This window comes from Ornithorhynchus anatinus, chromosome 14 (assembly GCF_004115215.2).
Source record: "Ornithorhynchus anatinus isolate Pmale09 chromosome 14, mOrnAna1.pri.v4, whole genome shotgun sequence".
In the NCBI taxonomy this organism is placed as follows: domain Eukaryota; kingdom Metazoa; phylum Chordata; class Mammalia; order Monotremata; family Ornithorhynchidae; genus Ornithorhynchus; species Ornithorhynchus anatinus.
The window spans coordinates 8,315,311-8,337,923 of NC_041741.1; the positions used below are offsets into that span (position 1 = coordinate 8,315,311).

At 49.6% G+C, this 22,613-nt stretch overlaps 1 protein-coding gene across 1 annotated transcript; it reads left to right on the forward strand.

Moving 5' to 3' along the window:
- Nucleotides 1-255: 255 nt before the first annotated feature.
- Nucleotides 256-21,590, forward strand: FBXO33 (F-box protein 33). Its single transcript, XM_029079208.2, has 4 exons — nt 256-731; nt 16,402-16,512; nt 17,890-18,575; nt 18,966-21,590. Exons 1-4 carry the CDS (start codon nt 268-270, stop codon nt 19,235-19,237), a joined length of 1,533 nt encoding a protein of 510 aa, XP_028935041.1. The 5' UTR covers nt 256-267; the 3' UTR covers nt 19,238-21,590.
- The last annotated feature ends 1,023 nt before the right edge of the window (nt 21,591-22,613 follow it).

The following is a 22,613-nucleotide window of genomic DNA, read 5'->3' on the forward strand; positions in this document are numbered from 1 at the left end:
GCGCGCGGCGCCGGCGGGCCCCGCCCCTTTTCCCGCCAGGCGCGCGCTGATTGGCCGCGGCGGGGCCGCCGCCCCTCCCCCCCCGCTCCTCCCCCCCCGCTCCTCCCCCCTCCCTCCCTCCCCCTCCCCCGCTCCTCCCCCGCTCCTCCCCCCCTCCGCCGCTTGTCATCGATGTTGTTGTTCTTGTCAGTGCGGCAGCCGCAGCCGCGGGCGGAGCGGGAGCGGGAGCGGGCGCGGGCGCGGGCGCGGGGCGGGCGCGGGGGCCCGATGGCTCTGTGCGGGCCGGCGGCCGGCGCCGCGTCGCTGCCCAGCGAGCTGATCGTGCACATCCTGTCCTTCCTGCCGCCGCCCGACCGGCTGCGGGCGTCGGCCGCCTGCTCGCACTGGCGCCAGTGCCTCTTCTACCCCGCGCTCTGGCCGCGCCTCCGCCTCAGCCTCCGCGTCGCCGCCGCCGAGCGGCCCCGCCTCGACTTCCTCATGCGCAAGTGCGGCTGGTTCGTGCGGGACCTGCGTCTCGAGTTCGCCGCCGACAACTACCCGTGCGGGGCCGCGGCCGGAGGCGGAGGCGGAGGCGGAGGCGGAGGCGGAGGAGGAGGCCCCGCGGCCCCCGGGCCCGGCGGCGGCGGCGGAGAGGAGGCCGAGGCCCCGCAGCTGTCTTCCCGCTGGCTGGACGTCCTCCGCACCTACCTGGACCTGGTGCTCTGCGTCCTCGGCAGCATCCGCCACAACAGGTGAGGGGACGCCCTCGCTTTCGGCCGGTCCTTCGGGACGTGTGGGCCGCTCACCCTGGGCACAGCGCTCGGCGAAGCCCCGGGAAGGCACCGTTGGGGCGCAGATCCACGGGGGAGGGGGAGGGGGTCTGTGGCTGGGAGACCCCAAGAGGGTCGGGGGGGGGGGGGTCTGTGGGGGGCTCCAAGGGGGTGTGTGTGGGTCTGTATGTGTGACTCCAAGGGGGTCTGTGTGGGTCTGTGAAGGTCCGTGTGGCTCCAAGTGGGTTTGTGGGGGTCTGTGTGTGTGGCCCCGAGTGGGGGGGTGTGGGTGGCTCCAAGTGGGTCTGTGGGGGTCTGTGTGTGTGACTCCAAGGGGGTCTGCGTGGGTCTGTGTAGGTCTGTGTGGCTCCTTATGGGTCTGTGTGTGTGGCTCCAAGGCGGGGTGTGTGTGTGTGTGGCTCCAAGGGGGTCTGTGTGGGTCTGTGTAGGTCTGTGTGGCTCCTTATGGGTCTGTGAGTGTGGCTCCAAGGGGGTGTGTGTGTGTGGCTCCAGGGGGGTCTGTGTGGGTCTGTGTAGGTCTGTGTGGCTCCTTATGGGTCCGTGTTTGTGGCTCCAAGTGGGTTTGTGGGGTTCTGTGTGTGGGGCTCCAAGTGGGTCTGTGTGGGTGGCTCTAAGGGGGCTTGTGGGGGACTGTATGTGTGATTCCAAGTGGGTCTGTGTAGGTCTGTGTGGCTCCAAGTGGGTTTGTGGGGGTCTGTGTGTGGGGCTCCAAGTGGGTGTGTGTGGGTCTGTATGTGTGGCTCCAAGTGGGTCTGTGTGTGTGGCTCCAAGTGGGTCGGTGGGGGGGTCGGTGTGTGTCTGCGTGTATTGCTCCAAATGGGTCCGTGCGTGTCTCCGTGTAAGACGCCAAGTGGGGCTGTGGGGGTCTGTGTGTGTGGATCCCAGTGGGGCTGTGGGGGGTCTACCTGTGTGGCTCTTTGTGGGTCTGTGTGTGTGGCTCCAAATGGGCGTGTGTGGGTGTGCGGGGCTCCAAGTGGGTCTGTGTGGGTCTGGTGTGTCAAGTGGGTCTGTGTGGCTCCAAGTGGGTCTGTGTGTGTGGCTCCAAGTGGGTCTGAGGGGGGTCTGTGTGTGTCTTCCCGTATTGCTCCAAATAGGTCTGTGTGTGTCTACGTGTATGATTTCCAAGTGGATCTGTGTGGGTCTACGTGTGTGAATTGTTCATTCCAAGTTCATTCCACGCTTGTTCATTCCAAGCGCTTAGTACAGCGCCCTGCACATAGTCAGCGCTCAGTAAATACTATTGAATGAATGAATGAATCTATGTGCGTCTACGTGTGTGACTCCAAGTGGGTCTGGGGGGGATCTGTGTGTGTCTTCCTGTATTGCTCCAAATGGATGTGTGTGGGTCTGTGTGTGCGGCTCCAAGTGGGTCTGTCTGGGTCTACGCGTGTGGGTCTGTGCGCGTCTACGTGTGTGACTTTAGGTGGGTCTGTGGGGGTCTGTGTGTGTGACCCCAAGTGGGTCTGGGTGGTTCTCTGTGGTCTGTGTGTGTGGCTCCAAATGGGTCTCTGTGGGTCTGTACGTGTGACTCCAAGTGGCTGTATGTGTGGCTCCAAGTGGGTGTGTGTGGGTCTGTGTGTTTCTGTGTGTGTGGCTCCACGTGGGTCTGTGTGTGTGACTCCAAGTGGGTCTGTGTGTGGCTTCAGGCGGGTCTGTGTGTTTCTACGTGTGTGGCTCCAAGGGGGTCTGTGTGGGTCTACATGTATGACGCCGAGTGGGGCTGTGTGGGTCTACGTGTGAGGGTCTGTGTGGGTCTACGTGTGGGATTCCAAGTGGGTCTGTGGGGGTCTCTGTGTGTCTTTGTGTATGGCTCCAAGTGGGCCTGCGTGTGTCTACGTGTGTGACTCCAGGTGGGTCTGTGCGGGTCTCTGTGTGTGTGACTCCCAAAGTGGGTCTGTGGGGGTCTGTGTGGCTCTCTGTGGATCTGTGTGTGTGGCTCCGAGTGGGTCTGTGTGGGTCTGTGTGTGTGGCTCCGAGTGGATCTGTGCGTGGCTCCCAGTGGGTGTGTTTGGGTCTGTGTGTTTCTATGTGTGTGGCTCCGAGTGGGTCTGTGTGGGTCTATGTGCGTCTACGTGTATGGCTCCAAGTGGGTCAGTGTGTGTCTTCGTGGATGACTCCTTGTGGGTCTGTGTGTGTGACTCCGGGTGGGTCTGTGGGGGTCTGTGTGTGTGGGTCTTTGTGGGTCTACGTGTGTGACTCCAAGTGGGTCTGTGGGGGTCTACATGCGTGACTCCGAGTGGGTCTGTGTGGGTCTACGTGTGTGGCGGGTCTGTGTGTGTCTACGTGTATGGCTCCAAGTGGGTCTGTGTGTGTCTACGTGTGTGGCTCCAAGTGGTTCTGTGTGGGTCTACCTGTGTGACTCCAAGTGGGTCTGTGGGGGTCTACGTGTGTGACTCCAAGTGGGTCTGTGGGGGTCTACGTGTGTGGCTCCAAGTGGGTCTGTGTGGATCTAAGCGTGTGGCTCGAAGTGAGTCGGTGTGGGGCTGTGTGGGTCTACGTGTGTGAGTCTGTGTGTGTGTCTCCACATGGGTCTGGGTGTGTTTGTGTAGGGGGGCCTGGGTGTGACTCCAAGTGGGTCTGTGTGGCTCCACACACGCACACGCGTGTCACCGGGGGCGGGGGTCCTCCCAGCCACCCTACCTCCCTGACTCGGGGGGCGTCGGAGCTGTCCTAGTAAAAATAAGAATTAGGATTATGATCATTAGGATGGTGTTGGTCAGACGTGCCGAGGGAGATAGAAGGTAGTCAGGTCGTGTGTGTCGTCCCCCCCCCCCCCCCCGAGGCTCGGAAAATAATAATAATAGTGGCGATTGTTAAACGCTTACTAGGTGCCGAGCACCGTTCTAAGCGCCGAAGGAGATAGAAGGTAATCGGGTTGTCCCGTGGAACTGAGGCCCAGAAAATAATAATAATAATGGTATTAGTTAAGCGTTTACTCTGTGCCCAGCACTGTTCTAAGCACCCAGGGAGATAGAAGGTAATCGGGTTGTCCCGCGTAACTGAGGTCCAGAAAATAATAACAGTGGCATTTGTGAAGCGCTTACTATGTGCCCAGCACTGTTCTAAGCGCCGAGGGAGATAGAAGGTAATCGGGTTGTCCCCCGGAACTGAGGCCCCGACAATGAGGGTGTTTGTGAAGCGCTTACTATGGGCCGAGCCCCGATCCGAGCGCTGAGGGAGATAGAAGGTAATCAGGTTATCCCACCGATCTGAGGCCCAGAGAATAATAATAATAATAGCGGCATCTGTGAAGCGCATACTATGTGCCGAGGGCTGATCTAAGCACTGAGGAGGATACGGGGTAATCCGGTTGTCCCACGTGACCGAGGCTCAGGGAATAATAATAATAACCGTGGCGTTCGTTAAACGCATACTAGGTGCCGAGCACAGTTCTGAGCGCTAAGGGCGATATAAGGTAATCAGGATGTCCCATGTAACTGAGGCCCAGAGAATAATAAGAATAATAATAGTAATGGTATTTAAGCACTCGCTATGTGCCAAGCACTGTTCTAAGCCCTGGGGGAGATACAAGGTAATCAGGTCGTCTTACTTGGGGCTCACAGTCTTCATCCCCATTTTCCAGAGGTGCTAACTGAGGCACAGAGAAGTGAAACGACTTGCCCCAGGTCACACAGCAGACAAGTGGCGGAGCCGGGATTAGAACCCATGCTCTCTGACTCCCAAGCCCGTCCTCTTGCCACTAGGCCATGAGAAGTTAATTGGCTTGCCCAAGGTCACACAGCGGAGAAGTAGGGGAGCCGGGATTAGAACCCACATCCTCCGACTCCCAAGCCCGGGCTCTCGCCACTAAATCACGGGAGTCCCCGGTCACTCCTGCTCCGCGATCGGGCGGGGAAACTGAGGCTCCTGCAGGGTGTCACCGGAGCAGGAGGGCAAAGTCAAATCCAGGTCGCTCGTCTTCTCCAGTGGAGGTCTCGGATAATAATAATAATCATAATAACGTTGGTATCTGTTAAGCGCTTACTAGGTGCCGAGCACTGTTCTAAGTGCCGGGGGAGATACAGGGTAATCAGGTTGGTTCACGTGGGGCTCACACACTTTTAATCCCCATTTTACAGATGAGGGAACTGAGGCCCAGAGAAGTTAAGTGACGTGCCCACAGTCACACAGCTGACAAGCGGCAGAGCCGGGAGTCGAACTCATGACCTCTGACTCCGAAGCCCAGGCTCTTTCCATGAGCCACGCTGCTTCTCCAGTGGATGGGGGCGAGGCTGCCTTGTGGCTACTCCAGGGGACAAGGGGGGGGGCTCATCTTTTTGGCCCCAGAAAGCTGGTTCCCTGTGGGAATCGTGGGCTCAAATACAAGGCGGAGCATGGGAGGGGCACCTGCAGTTGGCATCCCCCCCCCCGCCCCGTCCCGCGTCCCGCCATCCAACTTCTTGTTCACTGAAAACAAGGTGCATCTTGGAAAGCCAGAAGGGAGGGGCTTGCCCACTCGTCCTATAAACTGGCTCCGGCTCGGAGCTCGGCCACGCGTTTCAACTAGGTTCAGGAGCTGGAGTCGGCCATCAGCCCTCCTGCTCGTAAATAACTGCAGTGTTTATTCAGCTCTTACTATGTGCCGAGCACTGCGTTGAGCTGCACAGATACAGGTGACAGCTATACAGAGTAGATACGGAGTCATCCGGTGGGTCACAGTACCTATCCTAAGCGGGACTTACCGTCCAAGTAGGAGGGAGTAGATTTAATCCCCATTTTACAAATGGGGAAACTGCCCAGACTCTCACAGCAGGCCCGTGGCAGAGCCAGGATTAGAACCCAGATCCTCCGACTCCCAAGCCAGGGCTCTTTCCATTAGGCTGCCCCCCTTCCCATCCGCAGCTGTCCGGCCATCCTCCTTCCCGGACTGGAAATTGGGGGGCACTGGAGCCCATCCCCGGCTTGGGTCCGTCTCTTCTCCGAACCCCAGGGCCCCCGGCGGCGCTCACGTCCCACCTTGCATTTCACCTAGAAATGAGGAAATGGGGCAAGTGAGCGGGCCGAACCTCTGACGCGACGCCTAAACCAAATGCCCCCGATTCAGGCGGTTGACCCCATCCGGGACTGGTATTTTCGAGCACTCGCTGTGGGCAGAGCACTTGCTTGGGAAAGTACAGCACCCCTCCCTAAAAGTACACACGGCGCATCGTAGCCGTTTTTGTCCTGCCCGATTGGAGAGTCTGGACTCTGACTACAGTTTCGGGACAACCTGCGAGCAGTCAGTATTGGATGTCCGGGTACTGTTTTCCACGAGCGGAATTTAAACGAAATCTTCGGTCGTATTTGAGCGCTTTACTGTGTGCAGAGCCTGTACTAAGCGCTTGGAAAGTACAGTTCAGGGATTGGTGAGACAATCCCTGCCCGCAACGGGCGTACAGTCTAGAACGGGCTTGTCCTTCAGTGAAACGTCGAGCACCAGTCGCAGTAATGTTTAAACGCTTACTGGGTGCGGAGTACCGTACTGAGCGCCGGGGGAGAATCCACAGGCGAGAACAGGACACAATTCCTGTCCTTCGGAGGGCTCACGGTCTGATTTCTTAGTCCGTGTGGAAGTAAGCAAATCCGTTCTGTACCCGGTAGTCTTAGAACTCGTCTAAGGTCTCCTGAAAATCCTGCCAGCTAAGGCAGCTGTTTAAGGTTTTACTTGATAGTTTGGGTATTTTATCCTCGTTTCCTTCCGTAATCGCCTGGACGACCGTCTGCCGAGCAAACGCGGGGACAAATGTGCCGCAACTTTTTCAAAACAGGAAGTAAAACTTATCACTGACCTAGGATAAGAATAAACATTTTTTTTTTCAGGGCTCCGTTCCTCTCAAGAGTTCGATTTATATAGCATTTTAAAAATAGATTGTGATTCAGAGCTTTGGCACCGTAGAAAGAAGAGGAAAAGCCAAATAATTAAGAAATAGAAAATGCCGTCAATGTCAGGAATTTAGACTCTGTTCTTTGATAAAAGACCATCGTTTGGTGAACGGTTATTTTTAACTCGTGGCGGAGGAGGGGGTTTGCTAAGAAGGAAAGAAAAGATTGGACTCACAACCTTGAGATGTGTAGCACTGTTCGTTCTAGAGAATCGCTGACCACTTGGGTTCTTTGTTTGGCTTTAACCCACATTTGAAATGCTAAGTTTCAGATACCCAGAAGAGAATGAAAAGGGAAACCTGGGCCCGCTTGGTAAATGAGGTCTTCAGTCTTTCCACAGTCCTGCCACTAGAAAAGCCCTCTTCTCGCTGGCTAGATAAAGAGCTGAACATTTTATCCAGATTTTATGGCCTTTACACTGTTCAAATGCACTTAAAAGTGGGCTGCTCTTTTCATTTATCCCGGGGGGGGGGGGGGGGGGGAGGAGGGGAGGGGAGTGGGCATAGCTTAACAGTTGTTACCAGTGGCCCATTTGTCCAGGTTTCATGATAACCGATCAGTTCCCCCCCAAAAAAAATTGGGAGGGAGGAGCGTAGGGGGGACATTTGTTAAGTGCTTACTGTGTGGCAAGCGCTATTCTCAATGCTGGGGGAGAAACAAGTTATTCAGGTGGGATACGGTCCCTGTCCCACATGGGCGGCTTGGCTGATAGTTCCTGTACGCTCTCTGGAAGGCCACTGTCTCTGTAGCTCACTTGACTTGCCCACAGTCACACGGCTGACAAGTGGCAGGACCGGAATTCGAACCCATGCCCTCTGACTCCCAAGCCCGGGCTCTTTCCACTGAGCCACGTTGCTTCTCTATTGAGCACCTACCAAATAGGATGGCCCTACCGTGTAGGATGGCACCTGGCAAATACAACAAAAATCCTGCACAGGAGCAGTTTACTCAGGAGGCTTGCTCTCCGCAGCGGTGGTTGGGAATCTCAAATTACTTGCTCGACTAATCTTTAAGGTTATTTCTTAAAGCGAGATTGGTAAATACCTCATCTGTTTGCGGTGACACGTTGTTATTTGGAGTTGCTGCCTCTTGTCACAACTGGGGCTTATTTCGTTGAGCAGGTACAACACGTTCCTGACATCGGTAGTTAGGTATTCAGGAGTGTATTTTTTCCAGAGAGGAGGCGATGCGGCCTAGAGGAGAGAACACAGGACCGAAAGGGGGCAGGAGGCTCGAGTTCTAATACCGACTCTTCGGGGTGTGTGGCCTGCAGGGTGACCTTGGGCAAGTCACTGATCACCTCAGGTTCATTTTCCTCATCTGTGAAATTGAAATCAGGTAATTGTCCTCCCTCTCCCTTAGACTGTGAGCCCAGGCTGGGACAGAGGACCGTGCCTGGTATGATTGTCTTGTATCTTCCCCAGGGTCCAACACAGTGCTGGCCACCTGGCACGTAATAAAGATCACAATAATGTCTCTGCACTGCACCGGTGATGGTTTTCAGGCCTTCTCAGGTTTAACCCTATTTTTTTTTAAAAGGTGACTTCAAGGGTAGAAAGTGGGTCAATTCAGGTAAAGCCCTAAAATTTCTACCCTAAGTACAAGAGATCGATAATTCCCTCTGCCATCTAATACGCAGCCTAAATTTAGTTGGATTTCTGTTTGCGTTTGTTCCAGGATCCTCTCTCCTAGACCATGAGGCCCATGTGGGATAGGGACTTTATCCAAGCCAATCACCTTGCATCTAGCACAGTATTCTGGAACAAAGGAAGCATTTAATAAATAACATAATTATCAATGGGGAAGATACCGAAATAAGATCATAGACTCTCAAAAATCCAGACATCAGAAGTATGGAAATATTTGAAATCTGGAAAGTTCGAGCTAAAGGCCCCTTAAAAAAAAAATAATCAGGAAAGGATTGTCAGACCTTTCTACCCCCTTGGCTCCCCTCCCACGCCTCCTGGCATCATGGCACTGAAGCTCCGTCGTCTTCTCTGCCTCCCCCGACCCTGCCACCTTCTGGGTCCAAGCCTGAATTTGCGTCCAGTTTGCCCAGTACCAGGTTGTGCTTCATGGAGGGTCTCAGTTCCCCACACCCCGCCACTCTGGCTTTCGAGCCCCATTTCTTGCCAGAGCGAGCGGTAGGCGGAAGCTGATGTGAGTCAGAATCAGGTGAACAAATGTCTGAGCTTAAGAGAAGCAGAAAGGGGAGGAGTAAGCCCGGAGGAGGGATGAGGGGCCGCTGCTAGAGATTCGGGAGAGTCTAGGCGTTCACAGTCATCAGCCCAGAAAAATTAAAAATGTATCTGGAAATGTCCAGGGCCTGATTTCCTTTACTAGACTGTTTTCAGGTAGAGAACAGTGTCTCTTTTGGAAAAAAACTAAGTATAAGTTGGTAAAACCTCAGGACAGTGATGAAGCAATTGCGTTTTAATTTAAATATTTAATACATTGGTAGGGTTTTTGTTGGAGGTTTTTTTTTTCTTTTGGCTCCTGCTATTCAAGGCCAGAGATAATACATTGTTTAAAAAGACTGACTGGCAGTTGCCAACCAAATACATTCCATTATTACACAAAAAGATATATTCGGCCAACCCTGACGTAACTCCAGTTTCATCCAACAAAAATTCACTCTAGCCTTTTGAGTTTTTGTTGGCTCTTGCACTTGATGATTGGTAGTGACTGGGAGATCATGCATCTAGGGGGAAAAAAATCCCTACTATATGATACTGACCTCTCTGAGCTATCAGCCCTCCATCAGGAAAGATCTCCTGAATCATTTTTAACTTTTTCCTGAAATCATCTGTGCCACAAAGGCCAACTGAATTCGGACTATAAGGAAGAGGGTTAAAAAAACCAACAAATTTTTGTGACGATATGAATTCCTAATGCATTCACTCCCAGAATTCTTCATGAAATTTTAGTTAGTTGGAATCGGTCCAGAGATGGGCAACCAAAATAATTAGAGAGAGAAGGCAGCTTCTATGAGAGGGTAGGCTTTAAAAATTCAGACGTGGGTCTGGAAGGAGGAAGACTGGGAGTGGGTATGATTGAAGGCTACCAAAGGGTGAAAGGAGTGGACCTATCCCACAATATGGGGCTGAACCCCTGCTCCCCTCCCCGTTGCAGCTTGAAAGCAGCTATAATGAAACATGTTTTCACGTAGTGGAGAGCAAGCAAGGACTGCAAAGGCAGTCTGCTGCTAGAAAATATCAATAAGCCCACCAAGAAGGGTTTGGCTAAATTCGTGATCACTTGGCCCAAAGGAGTTTTTTTTAGTTGTTTATTCTGTGGGAATTTTTTATGGTATTTAAGCACTTGGTGCGAGGCACTATATTGAGCACTGGGGTAGATACAACTAATCAGGTTGGACAGAGTCCATTAGGATTTGGGAAGGACGCTGACCGACCACCAAAAAGGTGTTGGACCGATCTAGATTGTCGACCAGATTTTAGTTCACTTCCAAGTTATTTGCCTCGTATTCATTCAGCCTGAAAGATTTTCACAGCACTGAGTATTTGGGCCCGGTACATTCATGAGAAGCATTCAAATTTTTTCAGTCGCTCTAAAGAATAAGAACATTCTCTCATTTTTCCTCCTTTGTCACGCAAACTCTCTGCTCACTGCAAGACTTCCACCGGAGTCTTGTGGAGTTTCTCCGGAAAGCTGCATTTATGCACTTGTTGAAGTGTCTAGGATTCTCCGAAATGAAAGGAAATAGAAATTACTAGAGCACAGTGGAACGATCCAGCTCTAGATTGAACTATGAGACGGAGAAAGAACAAGGGCAGCCTTCGTGTTCTCAGAACTGCGTTTGGGTCTGAATTGTGATAAACATTTCTACAAGGACCTCAGCCTAAGATCAAGGGCTTTAGATATCGACGTTTAGACTCTGAAGACTATCTGTTGGCTTACTGGCAACCGCTGCTGCTTACTGAGGGAAGATAAGCCAAATTCAGTGCTCCTACATTTAGCACTTTTAAAAGGAGACCAACATATATTTGATAGTGCTGTTCTCAGCCCAACCTCTTCAGTCAATGAATCGTATTGATTGAGTAGTCACTATATGCGGAGCACCGTACTAAATGCGTGAGAGAGTACTCTACAACAGAATTAGCAGCCGCGTTCCCCGCCCGTAAGAAGAAACTCCAGTAATTGTCCGTCCACTTCCGCATCAAACAAAAACTCGGTACCGAGGGCTTCAAAGCACTCAGTCACCTTGTCCCCGCCTACCTCACCTCGCTACTCTCCTACTACAACCCAGCCCGCACATTTCTCTCCTCTAATGCCAGTCTTCTCACCGTACCTCCATCCTATCTCACCGCCGACCCCTCGCCCACATCCTGCCTCTGGCCTGGACCTCCCTCCCTCCCCCAATCCGCCAGACAGTGACTCTCCTTCCCCCAGCCCTCCCCCCAAAGCCTAATCGAAGCCACATCTCCTCCAAGAGGCCTTCCCTGACTAAGCCCTCCTTTCCTCTTCTCCCACTCCTTTCCGTGTCACCCTGACTTGCTCCCTTTATTCGTCCCCCCTCCCAGCCCCACAGCACTCGTGTACGTATGTGTGACGTATTTGTTTCTATTAATGTTCGTCTCCCCCTTTAGATGAAGCCCACTGGGACCAGGGAATGTGTCCGTTTATTGTTATACTGTACTCTCCCAAGCCCTTAGTGCAGTGCTCTGCACACGGTAAGCGCTCAATAAATACGATTGAATGAATGAACGAGTTTACAGTCGGAGGTATGGGACGAAAAGTGTTTCGAGCATTACATTTTTTTATTCTTGGCCAGGCTAGAAGGAAAATAGACGTGTCTTACTGATTAAAAGAAAAGAAATTGAATTTTACCATATTTGGCAGAATGCAGTGTGATGTTCCCAATGCGTATTTGGGAATGCAGTGTGATGTTGATGTGTCTGAAGCAACGGTGACATTCAGATATCTGATTTTGAAAGCACAGCCAAATAATTTTGGGAGTCTTTCAAAATTGCTGCTTTGTATACTTGAGATGACTTTCATGACCACTGGATACTGGATAAATTTTTAAGTGCTACTCTCCTGAGGTAAAATAAAAGCAACGAATCCCCGGTGATGTATTTTGTCTTCAAGGCCATTACTGTCTGAACCGCTGATCCTGCCTTACTTTGCTGTGGTTAACTCAAATTTAGTGTCCCCCCAGTTTTCTGTCTGTTTTCAGTAAACACTGTTTCTCATCTGTACTGAAGAGTTTGCCCCCCCCCCCCCTTGTTATTAATTGCAAGCCTGCCTCTCTCCTCTCTGCCCTCCCACATCTGACTAATAACAAACAAGCCGTGGGGCTGGGTGGACTTAGAAATGTCGAGGATAGCCCACCTAGCAAAAGTAATTGCCACTCTCCAATCCAGGATGACAGTTTATTTTTAGGAGCTGTAAGGGGAGTATTTTATTTTCAGTGTCAAGATTTTAGTCTCGAATTGAATAGAAGGTGTTTCTTTTGAAGTAGGTGGGAGGAGTTAGGTTCCTTAAAGACTCGGTTTTAGATAAGCTCTGCTATAGATTATGACTCATAACATTATAAACCATGTGCGGTAATGCACTGATGGTCTAAGGATTTTTCAGAGGGTTGTAGGTTGGTAAAGTTCCTGATCACGTAGGGTGTACCAGTAATTAATTCTGTTGAGCTGTCATCTCTGTGTTTGAAGGAAGGCCTTTCAAATTCTTGTAATGTTTCCCCAGCATATCTTTTTGTTGCTTACCTTTAGTTGCATATATTAGTAGAGAACTCTTTTTGATTCCTTGGTTCCACATGCAGAAACAGCAACAAAAATAAATCTTGGGTCACCAGTTTCACTTCAGTTAAAGAGAATTAGGCTGCAGAAACTCCTGGCTCAGTTTATTGCTATGAAATTAGCAAATTTGCCTCTCATGTTATAAAGACTCCCCTTCTAGGCCCTCATTTCTTATTTTCCCATCTTTGTCACCTGCGGATTTGGATCCTTTATTCACACATTGGATTTGGACCCCTTATTCACACACACACCCCCAACCCCCAGCACTTATGTCCATCTTCATAATTTATATTAATAACTGTTTCTCCTCTAGACTGAAAACTCGTTGTGGGCAGGGAACATGTCTACCAACTCTGTTACACTCTACTCTCCCAAGCGTTTAGTCAGCGCTCTGCCCTAAGTGCTCAACAAATACAACTGATTGATAAGACTCCCACTTTAGTCATCCATTTGACGTCTGACAATACGAATCTTATTTCAGTGACTGAAGTTGTTGTTGCACTCTATTTTCCGTGCCAGCCTTCAGAGACCAATATGTAGAGGAATATGCAATGAAAATGGTGGAGCAGGTAATTAACCTGAGTCCTCATTGTGCCTTTGCATGTCTCTTAAAGTTTATGCGAGTGAAAAATGTTATCGTCTGAAGTGGTTCTAGCAAGGACTTTCTCCAAGTACTGTTCCATTGATCATTATGCACATATTTTTCTTTTTTAACTGAACTCTTTTGTAGCTTTGAGAAATGTGAACGGTCTGGATTTTTCAGGCGTAACCTAATTTCCACCCCACATCTCACTGCTTTTCACTTGTTTTAAGCCAGGAAAAACACAAGTATGCCTCTCTGCTCCAGAACATTCTGTATTTCCGCTCTCCTTTTGTTGCTTTCTCTAACTCTCCACTTCATCCCTTCCAGTTCTGCTTTTAGCCTCTTGTCTCCCCTTCCTGCGAGTTAGGCAGTACTTTAAGGGGAGGCTGAACCGATATTCGTCACCCCTTGGGGACCAGGGTTGGGGGGGGGAGAGAGAGAGAGAGCGCTCACACCTGCTAATACTCCTGTGGAGTCCAGAGCCTTCCATTCTTTTCCTGCCCTTCCGCTTCTTCCCCTCCCCGTCCCCACCGAACAAAGCAAATGTTGCTAGAACCACCCGATCCACTTAAAACTCCTACTGCCCCCTCCACCTTGGACAAGTGGCATAAATGCCTTTCCACTATCACCTTCTATCTCTCCCCCGACCCCCGACCTTATTGCTTGGGAATCATTTTCTAAATAGCTGAAATAGTGGAATTTAAAAAAAAAAAAAAAACTTAAACCTGGTTTTACTTGGAGGTTAAAAGAAATAAAAGTAACCGCTTGTAATTACCCATGAATTAGGGTCTTTTAAACCCTAAAGATCCATTCCTTAATTATAAATGAGTGTGGATAACCTCCAGAGACCACGCTCCTTGTATTCTCCCAAGTGCTTGAAACAGTGCTCTGCACAGCAAAAGCACTCAATAAATAGTATTGATTGATTGATTTTTCTAATTTGGCTGATCTGTCTTCAGCTGCCATCTCGCACATATCTGCTGCTGTACCGCGTTGTTTGGTATTTTGCCTCCTTATGTCGTTAAACCATTTCTTTTGACCACCTTGTTTGCCGTGACCTCATTTCAGCTCACCTCACGACATTTGGGATGTTCTTCTGTCATCCCTTCTCGTAACCCTCGCCCTTCCTGGTGAAGATGAGAAACGGTGTGGCCTAGTGGAAAGAGCACGGACCTAGGAATCAAGGGCCCTGAGGATTAGAACCTGTCTGCACGTGACCTTGGGCAAGTCACTTAACTTCTATACTTCAGTCACCTCATCTGTTAAAATGGGGGTGAAGACTGTGAGCCCTCTTTGGGACATGGACTGTGTCCAACCTGAATACTTCGTATCTATTCCAGCGCTCAGTATAGTACCTGGCACGTAGCCCCCGTGTGAGGTGTGGGGTGGGCATTGAGGAGGGAAGGGCGATATTAATAATGCCAATTATTATAAATAATAAATGATAAATATGAATGATTCACCAGTCCCTACCACAGACAGGCTAACCTGCTGTTTCCTTAGAGTTCCAGGCCCATCACTTGGTTCAGAGTCTTGGAAGCTTCCTTCTTTAGCCACTTTAAACTCTACCATCACCCAATTCAGTCTTGGAAGCTTCCTTCTTTAGCCACTTTAAACTCTACCATCACCCAATTCAGCCTTGGCTTTTTCTTCGGCGTCTCTGGAGCCAGTATCTCCCCTCGGTCTCTGCGGTCCGTTCTCAAATCCTGACATTGGCCGCATCTTATCTAATTTTCCAAATTATTTTTCTCCCTGGCCATCTAGTTTCCAGCCTTTCTCCTCGCCAGTAAATCCAAAAACGGTGCCGTAGAAGTCAGCTTTCTCGCTGATGTTTACCATATCGCTCCGATGCTCAGAACCCTTTATTGGATTCCCACGGACCTCACCAACTGACTCAACCTGACTCAGCATCACGCGTCAGGGGTCCCTGCCTTCAGCATTTCCTTCACCTCCCTCCTCTGCTTCTGGAAAACATTCTCCCATTCATATTCTTTGTCCTACATTCCTTTGACAAAACGTAATAGAAAACTAGCCAGAAGTGGTATTTTTAGTGATCTTTCCTATGAATTGAATACGAGACTAATTTACATACCCCATCCCGCTGGCAGCTTTCTCATCTCTTCCGCCAGCCCCTCTCCGTCACTTTTTTAAAATGGTGTTTAAGCGTTTACTCTGTGCCAGGCACTGAACTGAGTACTGGGGTAGATGCAGTCCGTGTCCCACGTGGGACTCAGGCTCAATCCCTAATTTACAGATGAGGAAACTGAAGCCCAGATGAGTGACTTGCCCAAAGTGACCCAGCAGGCAAGTGGCAGAGTCAGAGTCAGGATTAGAACCCAGGTCCTCTTGACTCCCGGGCCCCTACGTGTGGTTAGGGGTAATACACGTCGTACAGTAAGTGCCGCACTCTACTCAATATTTTATATACCGTATTCTTTGTGATTACTAAAGCGATCGCTATTGCAATATCGGCGCATTAATAATGTAGCTGCTACTCTCCTTTTCATAAACCACCTTCATTTGTCACATCGTTCCAACTTGCGACGTTTCTACTTTTAAAGACACGGTTTCCAGGAAACAGTTGTATTCTGAGTCTGAGGACTTGTGGTACTGGTGCCATGGTGCCTTTTATGCTGTTCCTAGAAAATAGTCTCAATCACATGCAGGCCCTTCGTTACCGACTGCCGAAAGAGAAACACCAGCAGTGGTGGAACTTGAACAGGGAATAGAGGGTCAAAAGCAAGAAAATTCGACTCGCATTTAATGCTCACAAATTCTAGTGTGAGTTGAATATATCTTGTTCTTTCTGCAGTTTTGAAATTGTACTTTGCATATATGCAGCCTTGACATCTTAAGTCATCTTAAATTTCATTTCATGTAGCTGAAAAATATTTTTAAAAGCCCGATGGCAGAGGGGGGTGGTAAAATTTAATGAGTGAATTAGAATCTGTTATCCGTCACCTGCTTATAGAAGTTTCAAGCTATTTTTCAAGACACCAGGCAGTCTTCATTTTTGTAGGTGATGGAACTCTTTGAGTTCTTCCGTCATGCGTGAATTTACTACTCGATTCTGATAGAATGCTGTTAAGAAACAGTATTCTGACTATGCTTGTCTAAATCCCCATTTTATAGAAGAGGAACTGAGACCCAGAGAAGTTGTGACTTGCCCGAGTTCACGCAGAGGCCCAGTGGCAGAGGTGGGATTAGAACCCGGGTCCTCTGTCTCCCGGGCCTGTGCGCGTTCCACTAGGCTGTGCTCCTTAATTGTCATGAAGGATGCCTCTCTCAAACTCTAGAAGGATGCCAAGCCCGAGTACATCGATACGAACGTAAATTCACGTCCCAGCTTCTTTACTTTTTCATTTTAAATAGAAATTCTTCTGACTATAGTTTTAAAGCGTATTTGTTTTTCTTTCAGGAACCTCCAGAAGTTTAGTCTCTTTGGAGACATAAACATTCTACAACAACATGGCAGTTTGTCAAACACATACCTCAGCAAGGTGGACCCGGATGGCAAAAAAATTAAGCAGTAAGTTGCCCGCTACCACAGTTTAGAGCTAGAACTCCAGAAAAATGGCACCGAGCTCTAGTTATCGGAAGCTTTCCCAGTAACACGTGACTGATTGGCGGCTAGTCCATTGATGGAGCTTTTGGATATTCACACCCCCTTACCCCCCCCCCCGAGCCAATACCTTTCCCCCACTCCCCGACTCTAGTTGGAGGTTAAATGTTCTGGCTCACCGTGATTCTCTTTAATATAATTTTTACAGTACGCTATGTGGGTGGAACATCAAATGGTCTTCAAGTACAGTAACAAGACAATTTTCTTGTCTCTGCCTGTGCTCCGGCAATTACACCAGAAGCCTCTGTTTCCGGGGGTCTGCATTTCCTTTAAAAATGAAAAAGTATGACTTGTTCGCAACTGTATCAAGTTCCAGCAAGGATTGTTATCGTAAAGCATTCGGGGAAGTACCGTCCGACCGACTCTCCCCGCCGTGGCCCTCGAGGGCAGAGCAGTGCTGCCCCTCCTGATCCCCTCCCTGCCCTTGCTCTGCAACAGATCCCAGACCTTCCCTTCATCTCATCTTGGGGGTTTTGAGCCACTTTCCTAGCAAGGGGTAAGAAAACTAGCCAGAAGTGGTATTTTTGTGATATGTCCAGCTCTGAATTTCCATTACCTAGACCCCTGGTGGCTTTCTCATCTCCTCCACCCGTCCCTCTCTCCTGCCCCTCACGCCGATCATTTTACCCTTGGGCACCAACTCCTCCAGTGGCCGCAGATGTCTTCAGGGGAGTGCCCTGCCTCTAGGCGCTGTGTAGCATTTCTGCGTTTCTTTCTTCTGGGTTTTTCTAACTTCTCCCCGTTAAGTTACCAGCGGCACCTCTCTCTCTGCAGATCTGTAGCCCATTCTACTGCCACCGGGACCGGGGGGTGTTGGGGGTTGGGTTCAGGATGATTACTACGGAGATCTTCGAAAAAAGAAACACTCTCTGTACTTTCATATTTAGCAAGATTCCCAAGTAGTGAACCGGAAGCGGGTGCCTCAACCAGAAAGCCGTCCCCAAGAGGTGTTGGAATCTCGGTGGCCCTCCGCCGGGCACCTCGTCAAAACCTGTCCTTCTGCTCCGGCTGTACTATTTCTTAAATTTTCCTCCCTCGGATTATTTCACGTGCTTTAATGAATAGGTTTTTATCTGAATCCTCTTGAGGGTTCTAAAGAATATCGCTTTAATGGGGTTCGTTTTAAAAGATCTTCACGGTTTCTCCTTCTGCTCCTCGGGAGTTAATTTGCTCGAGAGGGCGGATCGCGGTGTAGAGTTTGAGGAATAGTTGCCGACCCGTCACCCCGTTTAGAAATTTGACTTGGAGGGTTTCGATGAGATCATCGTTCTGTCTCACTTACAGAATCCAACAGCTTTTCGAAGAAATATTGGGTAACAGCCGGCAGCTGAGATGGCTGTCCTGTGGGTTTATGCTGGATGTAGTGACCCCGTCCTCGTTGTCATCTCTTTCTAACCCTATCGCCAACACCATGGAACACCTGAGTCTCCTGGATAACAATGTCCCTGGGAACACCACTCTGATTACTGCAGTAGAATTGGAGCGCTTCGTCAACCTTCGTTCTCTCGCCCTGGATTTCTGCGATTTTACGGCCGAAATGTCAAGAGTCCTGGCCGAAGACAACCACGTGCCTTTGCATCGACTCTCTCTCTTGGTCCATAACATTTCCCTGATGCACAAGACCCTGGATAACATGCCGGAAGACGAGAACTGGAAGGCCCTGACCCGAAACAGCACAAACCTCCGGGTCTACATAATAGCTTTCGACATCAAGAGCGATGACATGCTCAAGATCCTCAAGCCCAGCATACCACTAGAGAGGATTCATTTTGACAGCTACATCACTTGTGTCTCCGGGGCTGTGGTTGACCTCATCTCCAGGCAGTATGACAAATTCCTCACTCATTTCATATTAATGAACGATGTGATAGATATGTCTGGTTTTCCCGATCTCAGTGACAACCGGAATGAAGATCCTTTGGTTTTGTTAGCGTGGAAGTGCACGAGGCTCTCTCTCCTGGCAGTTCACGGTAGGTCGTTCTCTGCCCCGCCCCATCCTGACTGGGCTCGCTTGGAGTGACGATATTAGTCAGAAATGATGACCGTACTATGTGCCAAGCGCCGGGGTAGATAATCAGGGAACGACGGTGGTTACTGTCGCGTGCTCACCGTGGGCAGAGCACTGTACAAGGCGCCGGGAAAGATTCCTCGGAGGAAAATTAGACGCGGGCTTCCGGGGGCTCCCGGGTTGAGGGGGACCGACGGGGTGATGGGCGACAGACACAGACGGGTCGGTGTTGGAGGAGGAGGAGGAGGAGGAGGAGGAGGGTCTGGCCGGAGGAGCTTCCGGAGACGGGAGGCCGTGACTGATGGCGGTGGTGGTCTCTCTCCCCCCCCCCCACCCCAATCGTGCATTTCAGGTTACACCGTCTGGGCTCACAACCTCATTGCCGTGGCCCGTCTTCGGGGCTCCAACCTGAAAGTGCTGGAAGTCACCGAGGAGAGCATCGACTTCGATCAAGGGGAACTGGCCGACCAGGACGTCGATCCGGTGCACAACCTCATCGAGCAGGTGTCCCTGGGCCTGGGCCGGCCTTGGCATGCGGTCATGGACATCGAGCTGCTCGGTGTCTTCACCGAGCCCAACCGGCATTTTTACAGAGAGATGCAAAGCTTCAGTGAAGGCATTTAGTTTTTGTTTTGTTTTTCGTTTTGTTTTTTGCGCTTTTTTTTTTTTTGGCCTTTTTTTTTTTTTTTAAATTTAAGATTCCTGTGGTTACATATGCAAGTAGGGTCCTATTATGTTTCTCAGTAGTGTGAATTAACCCCTTTGTGCTGTGTTTAATCAGTATTAGCTCTATAGAATTATATATGTATATTCTACTTCTTGATCAAAGAACGTAGTCGGGTATTGGTTTAGAAGTTGAAAGTGGCAACGTTTAGGGCTTTCACGGTTAATGGATCTGTCTGCCAACCCTTAAAGATGTTCGGCCAAAGGTCATCTGAGGTTGCCGGCTAACTTTACCTTCCACTGAGGGACTCTGCGTTTTCAGCGTCTTGGCTTTTGTCCAGCAGAGTTCTGAACTCAGGAACCAAATTGTTTTTTATACATGTATAAATATATATATGTATATATCTCCATAGCCCGGTGGGTTTCTACGCGATGCATTGTAGTCATGCATTCCGGTCGCATGCCTTTGGTTTGAAGTCACAACAGAGAGGTCAGAGGAGAGTCGGACCCCAGCCCGTCAAGGTAACAGTAAAGCCAAGACTTGAAACTGCATTTCCCACGGGACGGTCAGCGTGCCCACCACCACGGGGATTTATTTATTTTTTTTTTTAATCGTCAAGCCGGTGGCTAGGCCTCGGATCGGTCTTTTTTTTTTTTTTTTTCCAAATTTGCCTGAACGAGAAGCTCGCCCCGCCCTCCCCCCCCCCCCCAAAACAAAATATTTGGGCGTCCTTTCCGTTCGTCTTTTTGGTTGATTTTTTACATCCTTTCCGTCTTACTCTCTCGGTTAATTACATCGTCCACTGGAGTTAGCTTTTAGCCCAGATCTCAAGCGGAGGAGAGGGAGAGAAGGAATTGGTATTCCCCGGGGTTTAAAAACTCTCCAGGAAAAGCGACCCCTCCCGCTCGCAAACAAACATTAGTCGTGAAATCCCTAGCAACAAGTCACTGGATTTTCTCTGTCAGCGCCTGTGTCAGCTGCCAAAGAATAGATTCCAAACGAAGAAGTGCCCACATGCTGGCAGGGGCAGAGGCCAACTGGTGGCCAGCCAGATCCTGCTAGATTGTAATATATAAGGTCGAATTTCGACCTGTGGTACACAGCTATGCTGTGGCTCAGTCAGCAACCTCAGAACTCTTAAACAAACATGCACCTGTTTCACTGTGAATAGTGAATGGAAAGGAAGGAAAGGAAGAATTCCAAGCTTGTTCTATCACAGGTATGAGCTGCTATGATGCATGAAGAACATTCCATGAAGTATGTTTTAAAATCTTGTTCTATCTGAGAGGCTTTAAAAGCCGATTTAACTGTTTCAGGGCAACCGCGGTACAGACGTGGTCTCTGTGAGACTTCCACCTGACCCCAGTTTTAAGCGGTACGAATGTTGTGCATTTAATGTTAAAGGACAGTCTGCAATAATATTAATCAAGTCAGTGGCCATCGTGGGTGCCCAGCAGTGCTGAGACCTGGCTGCTCTAGTGTAAGCTTTGGAAAACACAATTTATGCAACAGATGTCCAGATATGATTCTATTTATGGAAAAAAGTTTATATGTGTTTTACAAATGGTTTTACCATCTTATATTAAAATGACCTTTTGACAGGTGTGCGCTGTTTTGTCTCCAGCGAGCACATACCATGCGGATTTTATATGTACATCAGTAGCGAATCCACTGGCACAGTGTGTGTGTTCTATGCCAGATGTGGTGAGATTTTATCTTGTAAGTGTGATCAGATTCCCAAATAACTCCTGACAGAAACTGTAAGGAAACCAGCCGAATGTTTGACCTGATGACTGATGTTGTTTGGTTTACGTTGACTGTATGTTCTTTTAATCGACGAATAAAGCATTCAAAGTCGGTCATTGTAAAATGTTATTGTATCAGCATGGTAACCTTTTAGCGTGGAGTGAGCTGCAACAATCCTCCATAAATTATGAACAAGCTTCTCTTAGCTCTCATTGTATTCTCTGGTGCGAGAAAGCTGCAATTCCGGGAAATCACCATAACGGTCTCTCTTGTTAGGCTGGATATTTTTGTGACTTTAAAATTTTTTTTTTATTTTTTTTTTAGTATCACTTCAGCAAAATTCAGAGCTTAAATGAAAAAGATTAGACTGGCTAGCACAAACCCCAGTGTTTTATTATGCATCTGATATGCCTTATTGATACAGTAGATTGTAGAATACGGTAGTTTGGGTTTTCAGAAACTCCTGCACCAGTTAACATCTGCTGGATTTTAAGAACAATGTGCTTTAGAGAAATGTGTCGTATTCTTATTCGTGTCCCACTATTAAATAGATTATAAATACCTGTATTGTTTCAGTTTGGCATTTTATCCATTTTTTTCTCCTCTCGGTGGCTGCGAACATAAAGTGGCAAATGTGACAAAGAGAACGCCTTATGTCGTTTCTGAAAAGGACAGGCCCAAGGAGGCCGTCACATCACTCGCTGCGGCTCCCCCGCCCTGTTTTCCCCATGCATCCTGTCGGATTTATGCCACGCGACTGGGATGGTGCAGGCGAGGGACGTCTGTCAGGTCCGCGTGGGGCGGGCGGTTTTCTATTTTATCGTCGTCCGCTTTTTTGTTTTTGTTATTTTCGGGAGATTCGCGGTGAAAGAGTGTTCGCGCTGGAGATGGGTGGATTCTGCCCTTTTTGTTTTTTCCTTTCCTTCAGCTCTCTGTTTCGCCCCATCGGTCTGGACGGCAAAATCCGCGTCTCGGTAGCCTCGATCGGAAGCCGTCAGAGAGCAGAGCCTCCGTGATTGTTACCTGGACTTCGGTCTCCGGTTGGCACGGGTCCTGGCGTTCGAGGTTAATCATTACAGGGGCCACTGAATTCAAGAGATGGATTCAGAAGTTAAGAGTTGGTCAAGCTAAAGTGAGCCAGTTAAAATGCCTTGGACTGATGCTTGGCCATGAGATCCCAGAGCCCTTCCCATTTAAGAACCCAAATGGGAAATACGCATTCGTTCGTTGCCAGTCAATCATTCCATTGTATTTACTGAGCACTTTGTGCAGAGCACTGTACCAGTGCTCGGGAGAGTACTCCCCCCCCGCCCCCGGCCGAGAAAGGGAAATACCATTCCAAACCTCTGGCAGTATCACCGGGGCCGTTTCCCTCCACCCTGCTGACTGCACATCCTCCCCGCTAGTAACAACGGGGACAGGGGGAACCGAGCGGCCTCTGGAGCCGAACCGTGGACTGAAGACGTGGCTTCTACCCGAGGAGCGGCAAGGGAAACGAGCCCTGGAAGGCTCTTGACTCGGGCCCACGTGAGTCACTACGGTCGAATATAAACCGGGCGGGCCAGACCCATGATGATGATGATAACTGGC

Excerpts from the sequence above, each read along its gene's own strand:
- FBXO33 (XM_029079208.2), top strand. The coding sequence starts at position 268 with ATGGCTCTGTGCGGGCCGGCGGCCGGCGCCGCGTCGCTGCCCAGCGAG. Across the intron at positions 16,513-17,889 it reads GATGGCAAAAAAATTAAGCA|AATCCAACAGCTTTTCGAAG; the intron begins GTAAGTTGCCCG and ends TCTCACTTACAG. Across the intron at positions 18,576-18,965 it reads CTCTCTCCTGGCAGTTCACG|GTTACACCGTCTGGGCTCAC; the intron begins GTAGGTCGTTCT and ends CGTGCATTTCAG.